Raw genomic sequence first — 10313 nt, 5'->3', positions numbered from 1 at the left:
GGCTTAATCACCAATAGTGTGAGTAGTTTTCTGGAATCTGTTTACAATTCCATTTGGTGACACTAGTACTGCAGAAATTACACAGAATATTTTAGAGAGTTATTTATTGGAAACTATATATATAGGTTTCACGTATATCATAAAAAAATCACAATCCATCAGGTATAAAGATAAGGCCCAGGCCTATGAAAAAACAAACTAAAAGATCTTATAAAACTGATATGGCACTGATAATAACTTATAAATATCAAGAGAAACATTTTAAGTCGAATGAAACAATGAAGCACAATAAAATAGGGACTTTCCTGACCTTTCACTTTCTGGGGCTAATTAATTAATTATATTTCCCAATAGGGGAAAAAGTGAATGGTACATGCAGTGATGCATCTTACCATCACAAACATGGATTTAAAAACCATAGATGGCTATTCCTAATCTAATCTGCTATAAGGTGGAGGTGTGGAGATGTCTTGCTGTTCCTGCTCAGGGCAGCGATCCATGAAAGACACAGGAGAGTTTAAGATGTGCTCATCTCTGCCTGCATAAGGCAAAATACATTACAATTTGGCACAACCTCATGAACATCTTCATAACAGCACACACAGTGGCTCCTGTGGCAGAGGCTCTCTGAAAAATGATTTTGTTATCTAAATGTACCAACCCACTCCAGCAATATCCTTCTATTACCTTGCCAAGTGCCAAGTGCAGATCAGATCAACTGGAGCACTAGGATCATTCTGGGGAGCAAGAAACTCCTGTAAAATACACACAGTACCAATCATATTTACAAAAGAAGAAATGCTTGTTAGAATGAGCCCTTACACCAAACCAGATCACTTTAACACACCATTCTGTACACCATATTAATCTCAGTCTTGTACAGCCTATTCAGAAGAAATGAAATGTTCTTCTTTAAGGTAGGCTACTACAGTGTATTCTAATCGAATGAATGGTCTTGTGCTACAAAAGACTCAGATTTCACTCACCATGACATTTACTGAATTGTAGCAGTCATTATTAAGTCTCTTTCCTACTTTTCTTAAAGAAATAAAAATATTTTAAATCTGAAAAAGATTAAACAGATTTTAATAACGTTACAATATTCAAAAGTATAGCCAAAAGATGTAAACAATATGTTTAACAATGATGATAAATTATTTTAGTGTGATAAAATCACTTACTAACCTTTTCTGTGTAAAGTTCATTGCCATAATGATGTAATGTCAACAAACCCTAAAATGGCTATAAAAATTTGGATTCAAAGAACTTTACAGTTCAAATAATACACAAGTTTTAACAGAATAATCAAAGTACTTCTTAAAACCCTCCAAAAACTGCACAGTGTCACACTGGAGCAGTGTGAAGTCCCATGGTGCTTCAAACACTCAATCATCATTCCTGTCCTAAAGAAACCAAAAATCACAGGAATTAATGACTACAGACCCGTCGCCCTGACATCTGTGGTCATTAAATAATTTGAGTGACTGGTGTTGGCCCACCTGAAGGACATCACTGGACTCTTTCTAGATCCCCTTCAATTTGCTTATAGAGCAAACAGGTCTGTGGAGGATGCAGTCAACATGGGATTGCATCATATCCTGCAACATCTGGACAGACCAGGGACATATGCAAGGATCCTTTTTGTGGACTTCAGTTCAGCTTTCAACACCATCATCCCAGCTATTCTCCGGACTGAATTACACCAACTCTCTGTTCCCATGTCTATCTGTCAGTGGATTACCAGCTTTCTGACAGACAGGCAGCAGTTAGTGAGTCTTCCACTAATTCACTTCCAGCACCTGTACAGTCAGCACTGGTGCCCCCCAGGGATGTGTGCTCTCCCCACTACTCTTCTCCCTCTACACCAATGACTGCATCACCAAGGACACCTCTGTCAAACTCTTGAGGTTTGCAGACGACACCACTGTCATTGGCCTCATCCAAGATGACGATGAGTCTGCATACAGAAGGGAGGTTGAACAGCTGGCTGTCTGGTGCAGTCAAAACAACCTTGAGCTGAACACACTCAAAACGGTGGTGATGATTGTGGACTTTAGGAGGAACACCCCAACACTGACCCTGCTCACCATTCTGAACATTACTGTGGCAGCAGTGGAGTCATTCAGGTTCCTGGGCACTACCATCTCACAGGACCTGAAGTGGGAGACCCACATTGACTCCACTGTGAAAAAGGCCCAGCAGAGGTTGTAGAAGTTCAACCTGCCACTGGCGCTGCTGATACAGTTCTACTCAGCGGTCATTGAGTCTGTCCTCTCCACTTCAATAACTGTCTGGTTTGGTTCAGCTATGAAATCAGACATCAGAAGACTACAAAGGACAGTTTGGACAGCTGAGAGGATTATTGGTTGCCCCCCTGCCCTCCCTTCAAGAACTGTACACTTCCAGAGTGAGAAAAAAAGGCTGGAAAAATCACTCTGGACCCCACTCACCCTGCCCACTACCTTTTTGAACCGTTGCCTCCTGGCCGACGCTTCAGAGGTCTGAGCACCAGAACCGTCAGGCACAGGAACAGTTTTTTCCCTCAGGCTATCCATCTCATTAACAGTTAAAACTGCCCCATTGAGCAATAACTATGTGCAATACACAACTTAGTCTATTTATATTTATCCAACCTCTTCTGCCATTACATTCCCTTGCACTGTATATAACAGATTTGTATTTAAATGTGCTCTATTTATGTGTGTATATACGTGTGTGTGTGTGTATATATGTATGTATATATATATATATATACATATATATATACATATATACACACACACACACACACACACACATATACATACATGTATGTGTGTGTATATTGTCTTATTGTGTATTCTAGACATACTTTATTTTCTATTAATTTTTTTTTTATTATTATCTGTCTTGTTGCTGTATTGTATTGTGCACTGGAAGCTCCTGTCCCCAAGACAAATTCCTTGTATCTGTAAGCATCCCTGGCAATAAAGCTGATTCTAATTGTAAATGCCTCAACATAGTTTTTTTGCTCTTTTTTAAAGAAAAGGAGGAACGAGTCAGAATTCATTTTTGTGGTAATCGACATAATGCCACAAATGCTGTTGATTGAGCTTCACTTGTATTGAACTCAGAATATTCCTTTACAACAGTACTTGCCAACCAAAAGAAAAACAGAAACCGGTCATTACCAATTAAAACCATGTACATTAGCTTGTGCTCAATCAGCCGGAAACCAAAAAAATAAAAAAAAAAGAGTCAAAAGAACTGTGTCTTCAAGGAGTGTTTTTTTTTTTATTGATAAATATTTGCAAATAGCTATTGCATCTCAATGACTGAAGTTCAGTTTAGTAGACAAATTTCCCATAACCCATGAGCCTAATACTTCCATATATATTCTAAATTTTTCTCCAAATTCAGCTTGCTTCAACGTTTCTTTTAGTGGTGAACATTTTCCATTGCATTCTTGGTGTGGGGAAAACAAACACAAAAATAACAGTGTTTTCCTGGTATAATACTGCACTTCAAGGCCACTAGAGCCTTTTTCAAGTTAACTCCAAGGACAGGAGATTCTGTTCATAGTATGTGCTGCAAGAGACAGGACAGATTAATACCTGCTGGTGTTACCAAACATGTAAAATGTAAACCCATTTAGGGAACACATCAGTAACAAAAGACACATACTGGTTTAATACTGCATAGTTATCAGAAGTTGTGGAAAAAAGCCTGAATACCTCAAGAAATACTTACAATGATCTTTAAAACATTCCAACCCCACTGCCTGGATTTCAGACAAATTCTTATAAATCACTCACCCTTGTTTGATCAATGTATTTTTGTAGTGCAACCAACTAAGCAGCCAACAGACACACATACTATATACTAGTCCTTCCACACTGTAGACCCATAAAATTTTGCAGCTTGCTCAGTGATTTGAGCGAAGATTTCTCAGTTCTTGTAAAATCATTAAGGATATACAGTATGACAGAGATCATTTCAGAAGAAACGGTAACAGAAAAGCAAACAAACACTTATTTGTTAGTGTTAGCACACTGCAAGATAGTCAGAGGACAAGGTTAGAGTTTCTGGTGGTTGTGCGGGTAGGAAGGGAGATGTTTTGTGAGGAGTGTTGACAGAGGTAAGAGGGGGCTCAGCAGGTGTCTTCAGCCCCTTTTCCTGATTCCCTCTGCTGAAACTCCAGCAATTCCTTTATGTACCATTCCGGTGCCTCTGGACCAGATTTCCCTGATGGCTCATGGTCATAACCATAAGCAACAGTAAGTTCCTCATCCTTCTGTACTGCACAGATTGTTCGGATGCATTTTATCTGCCCGAAACGAGGGTGGACGAACCTGGGAAAAAATAAAAGTACTAAAACTAATGTAAGAAACAAAAAAAGTATATATATGTGTATTTATAGAATGTGCGTTCAAACTCACGGGTCATATTTGCAGTTTGGTTTGAAGGAGTGATTGGCCTTGTGACCTAGAGATGCACAATAATTCTCCATCAGATTGAATGGTTTCGGAACATCAATCACTGTGTCATCATCCAATGAAATGGTATTCCCATTCAGGGACCAGTCACGACTGTCCACCTATCAATTGAAAGATTACTCAGAACAACAACAAAAACAAACATTTCTAATAATTGCATTACAACATAAAATGTAAATAGACACACTCACATACCTCTGAATGTGTGATGCGGACACCATTATAAAAAGCCATCACTGTTTCAGCCTTAGCTTCAGTTTTTGCAAACAGCCCTTCTCCGGCTCCAGAGATAAGTGACTGTCCCACATACACCCTGTTAGAGAAACCAAAATACAAATGCGTATCAGGAACATTCACAAGAAATACTGTATGAGGAAAGTTCAATAGGAGAAAAAAGTGCTCAAATTAATTTCAGGACAGTCTGTTAATGGAGAAGCAGCAAATGGGTACATGTTGTGTTAAAAACTAGATATGATAGATTGAGGTTTACATGGTTGTTCACAGCTTGCACCAACCGTTGGCTCTCATAGGGGTCCAGCAACAGTTTATGTCCAGCAATGCAGGAAGAAGTGGATTTATCATAGCGGTAAACAGGACCTAAAAAGTCATTACATTTTTATTTTTTTTTAAAGAAAGAAAAAAAGAAAAAACATTTACCTACAACTACAGTAATTTTGCAATGGGAGTAAGTTGGTCTTTTCAATCTGATTACCATAAACCTTATACCACATTCCTTTAACCATATTGAACCTTATTCATCTTTTTCCAAAATTGAAAATTCTGTCTTATTTACTGCTTTTTTTTTTTAAATAAAAGTCTTTACAGTGTTTATTTACCATATAATGCAAATGAAGTGACTTTGGTCTGTCTCTCGAGAAAGGACAAAAGACCATAAAACCACAGTAAAAGCAATCGATATGACTCATGCACTATATTCCAAGTCTTTTGAAGCCAAATGATCGCTTTGATAAAGAAAACAAAACATTATTTACTTTCAAATCAAATTATGTAATTTATAAGCTAGGGTTGTAAATTGCAAATTTCATCACGATACGATCTTATATAGATTCTCTTAGCCAGAGTTCCAATGTTTGCCGACACCTCAAAGTCTGCCGCGATGCAATTACGAGGGGCCTGCGATCGATATTCCGATATGTTGTGCCTATTTTACACAACTTTTCAAGTTCTCTGAAAAGTGCAAATCCCGTATTCACATTGGGACATCCACAACAAAATTAGGTCCTTCAGCTGCTAAAAAAAAAAATGATACAGACAAATAAATAACATTAAAAAAATAGTCACACAAACAAGTTATCATCAATCGTTTGATGAAAGCTCATTGCCTTGTGTGGAATGAGGTAAACACTACAGTGACAATTTGTCATCTCTACAACAGTCATGCATGTCTGTCAATCCAAAACTTACATACATACAACTTGTTTATGACAAGAGTTTTTTCTTGGCTACAACTTCCACATTTGTATTGAAAAATTGTGTTACAGCTTACTTTGATAAATGTTAGTAAGGGTGTTGATGTGAAGAGTCTTGTCATTGATGCTGGTGCAGGGCAGGTGTTTTCTCTTTCCCTCATCAGCACTGTTCAGAATTTCACGGCTGTTAAGCAGTTTGAATTGGTTGAATAGCACTTTAAAATAGAAAAGTCTCATGTGGAATTCAAATGTGTCACATGCACCAGGATATCGAGGGAAGCCCAATTTAATCACACGTGTCGCTCTGCTCTATCCTGTCATTGGAGCTCACAGCCCTTATGATGCGCACACACGGATACTTTATTGTGCTTTAATGGTTGTCCTTTTTTAAAGCTGTCAGAATGGAGTCACTTTTCACTTGCATCTTATGGCAAAAAAAGGCAGAAGAAAGTTAGGGTTTTTGTTGCAACATGAGTGGATAATGGCAGATAATGGAGTAACAAACTAACTGTTTGAATCAACAGTGAAGTGTGGTCTGCCGTTCTCTTGAGTGGCAAGAGTAGCAAGTCGACCCTCAATAAGTTCTCCGTCTACAAAGGTGCCATATAGAGACGTGCATCCATTAGGGTAAACATAGGCCACTGCCTTTCCGGTCATCTCTCCATCTTCATTCACTTCCCCCACCACACAGCCACCATCCTTCACATAAACAAAACATTGGAGAAAAAAAAACATATACACACAGAAACCTGGAACAAAACCAGGCACTAAACTAGTTTGTATACTCTATTTGTTAGTAGAGTTTGCTGTTTCTTTGACCACATGCAAAACACACCGGGTAGTAGACCCAGCACATGCCACAGCGAATGTTGTCCTTGTACTGGCCCCTGAAGACCAGGCGACCGTCAGAATCGAACTCTTGAGCAGGTCCATTGAGCTCGCCTTCTATGTACGTCCCATGTAATGCTCCTCCATCCTCATGTGTGTAAATGCCCTGGCCCTGTAAAGCATCGTCCACATAGAAACCCTCCAGTGTACTACAGAGAAAAAGAAGGGGTGTCATGTGGGTGAAATATGATTACATTTATCCGCTCAGTAACACCACCTCATACAGATCATCCTGAAGCAAGCAAAACTTCAAGCCGGATTCTGTGTCTCGGATACTTGGATGATCAGGATACGCTTTTGTAGTATGAATAGGAAAAAATTGGATACCAAAGGTGGATTGTGAGTCCATACAATGCAGGTAAATGGTGACCAAAACTTTGAAGCTCCACAAAGCACATTAGAGCAGTATAAAAGTAATCTATACGACCACAGTAGTTTAATCCATGTATTCTGAAGTGATCAGTTTTGGGTAAAAACTGACCAAAATATAACTCCTTTTTCACCATAAATCTTGACATCAGCAGTCTCCTTGGCGATCATGATTTCAAGCTTGATTACACTTCCTAGCGGCATCTAGCAATCTGCGCGTGTATCAATCACTAGGAAGTGTAATCGAGCCATGAAACCATGATCATGATTAGAGACTGCAATGGCAAGATGTACAGTGAATTATATATATATATATTTTTTTCTATTTTGGTCTGTTCTCACCCAAAACCAATTGGATCGCTTCAGAAGACAGGAATTAAAACACTGGAGTCATATAGATTACTTTTATGCTGCCTTTCAGTGCTTTTTGATCTTAAAAGTTCTGGTCACCATTCACTTGCATTGTATGGACCTACAGAGAAGAGATTTTCTTCTAAAAATCTTAATTTGTGTTCTGCAGAAGAAAAAAATAAACATGGGATGGTATGAGGGTGAGTAAATGATGAGAGAATTTTCATTTTTGGGTGAACTATCCCTTTAAGAAAGTGAATTTAATCTAAGACTGCTAGTGATGTGTTTGAAAGATATTGACTCACAGTGATATGATTCTGGACTATTATAATCATATCTGGGAGTCTGTTCAGCAGTGACTAGAAGACCAATATGAAATCACAAGCTGGAAATCAAGAATAGACTTAACAACAGTGTCAATGCCAAATCTCATACCTCCCATCAAAAAAGAAAAATTTGCCTTTTCCATTCTTCTCCCCATGAACAAAGTGTCCCTCAAATCGATCGCTGGATGAGTATGTTACAGTACAGAAACCATGAGGTTGGTCATCCTCATCCAGTGGCCCTAAAGAGTAAGGACATCGTAATCAGAGCCAAGCAAAATGATAGATTGAATGCACACAAACAATAACTATTCATAGTCATCTCTAAAGCTAAAATGAAAACTGTGCTGCAGTCAATACCCTACAATAACATATTAACTTTAAAGGGCCTGCAGTTAGGTCAGGAGTGGTGACTTGATCATTGTTTTAGATACTTGACATTTAGCCAGAACATTTCGTCTCGACTCCACAGTAATAACCATTAGAGCAACCAGGGAGTAAGTGTTTTTATCCTGGGCTTAATTATTAAAACTGAACTTGCAACTATCATGTCAACACTCCCGTTGCAAGAAACCTCTTAAGTTAAGAAACCCCTTAGTTATAACCGTATGGCTATTGCTAACCACCACGTGGCAACAATACGATCCAAATTATTATTATAAACAATCCTATATGCAAGAGAGCTTACTGGCTCTTTTTTACGACTTTAAATAGTGTAAGTGTTGGTACATGTCACAAGACGGTAGTCTTTCAGCCATTGATATTTGAGCTCGAGGAGCCATAACAAAACTCACTGCCATCTGGAGGATTACAGAAGCAAGTCCGAAGCTTACGGGCCTCGGGTGTTTGTTTGACAGCTTTTGTACGGAGGAAAGCTGTGTGTAATTCTCGGAGGCACGAGTCTGCATCTGATAAAAGTTCAGCCTGACAGCCGAGAAAAAAATCGCGGACGAGATTAGACAACAAAAACAAACTTACGCACACACCGTCTCGTTTGTGAATACGCTTGTCGTACCTTCCACCACTTCTTCCATGTTATCGTCATCGCCATCCATCCTCTGTCGTTTATTAGAGGGATATGCTGTTTGTAAATGCCTGTTGCAGTAGCTTTAGGGGCGCACACTGTCTGGCATAATCAGAACAGAGCTCGAGCTAACCGTGATTTCCACACACGCGCACGCGCGCAGTGCTCTAGCGTTGGGAAGCGTTCACTTGGGCGAATCGCTTCAGTGAACTGGTTCAAATAAAGTGATTCACTGATTCGTTTTGAGTCATCACACAAAAGAGTTCTCAAGAGGCAACACAATTAGGTGTTGTAGTTTTGTAGTAAATAAAATAAATGTCACTGTCCGTAAAACTAGCTGTTTATCATTTATTTATGTTTATGTTATTTATGTTTTGTATAAGAACATGTATAATTGCACTGTCATGTCGCACCACAGAAAGTACTCCAACTGACAGACAGACCGCCAAATCTGTTAGAATACTCGTTAAAAGAACCAGAGAATGCAAGAGGTGTGTCCTATGTTGGCACTCACAACCCACAATTATTTGCTTCAACGGAAATGTACATTATAACCCAAATGTACAAAATAACTCCAAATAGCAGCAAAGACATAGGGAGCCCCTTACCTAACCCTTTCCCTTACCCTAACCCTTTGTGGAGGTGTCACCCACTTTTGAAGTTGGCACAACCCCTTTTGGAGTAACCTCACCCCCTTCTGGAGAAATCACACCCTGTTTAGGAGATCTCTGGCCTGCAGCTACACTGGCGGACAAAAGTTTGGAATAATGTACAGATTCTGCTGTTTCGGAAAGAAAATTGTTACTTTAATTAACCAAAGTGGCATTCAACTGATCACAAAGTATAGTCAGGATATTTCTGATGAAAAAAACAGCACCATCACTATTTGAAAAAAGTCATTTTTGATCAAATCTAGACAGGCCCCATTTCCAGCAGCCATCACTCCAACACCTTATCCTTCAGTAATCATGCTAAATTGCTAATTTGGTACTAGAAAATCACCATTATATCAAACACAGTTGAAAGCTATTTGGTTCGTTAAATGAAGCTTAACATTGTCTTTGTGTTTGTTTTTGAGTAGCCACAGTGTGCAACAGACTGGCATGTCTTATGGTCAATATTAGGTCAAAAATGGCAAAAAGAAAAAGAAAAAGAAAAAGGTAACTCTAGAAACTCGTCAGTCAATCATTGTTTTGAGGAATGAAGGCTATACAATGCTTGAAATTGCCAAAAGATTTCATACAAAGGTGTACACTACAGTCTTCAAAGACAAAGGACAACTGTCTCAAAACAAGGACAGAAAGAGATGTGGAAGGCCAGATGTACAACTAAACAAGAGGATAATTACATCAGAGTCTCTAGTTTGAGAAATAGACACCTCACATTTCCTCAGCTGACAGCTTCATTGAATTCTACCCGCTCAACACCAGTTTCATGTACAACATTAAAGAGA

The 10313-nt window shown here is 38.9% G+C and overlaps 1 protein-coding gene across 4 annotated transcripts; it reads right to left on the bottom strand.

Moving 5' to 3' along the window:
• Positions 1 to 3251: 3251 nt before the first annotated feature.
• LOC127417647 (histone-lysine N-methyltransferase SETD7-like) lies at positions 3252 to 9046 on the bottom strand. 4 transcript variants are annotated; one of them, XM_051657718.1, is made up of 9 exons: positions 8852 to 8990; positions 8631 to 8760; positions 7949 to 8078; positions 6741 to 6942; positions 6415 to 6604; positions 4991 to 5072; positions 4671 to 4788; positions 4419 to 4576; positions 3252 to 4350 (listed from the first exon to the last, which is right to left on the bottom strand). In XM_051657718.1, exons 1-9 carry the CDS (start codon positions 8885 to 8887, stop codon positions 4266 to 4268), a joined length of 1131 nt encoding a protein of 376 aa, XP_051513678.1. In that variant the 5' UTR covers positions 8888 to 8990; the 3' UTR covers positions 3252 to 4265. The 4 variants fall into 4 exon arrangements, with proteins under 4 accessions (XP_051513678.1, XP_051513675.1, XP_051513679.1 ...); XM_051657715.1 differs by having other exon boundaries at positions 3252 to 4331; positions 8852 to 8983; XM_051657719.1 differs by lacking the exon at positions 8631 to 8760 and having other exon boundaries at positions 3252 to 4331; positions 8852 to 9046.
• Between the last annotated feature and the right edge of the window lie 1267 nt (positions 9047 to 10313).

This window comes from Myxocyprinus asiaticus, chromosome 27 (genome assembly GCF_019703515.2).
Source record: "Myxocyprinus asiaticus isolate MX2 ecotype Aquarium Trade chromosome 27, UBuf_Myxa_2, whole genome shotgun sequence".
NCBI lineage: Eukaryota > Metazoa > Chordata > Actinopteri > Cypriniformes > Catostomidae > Myxocyprinus > Myxocyprinus asiaticus.
Note: the sequence above shows the minus strand (reverse complement) of the source record. Positions and strands in the feature narration are given on the sequence as shown.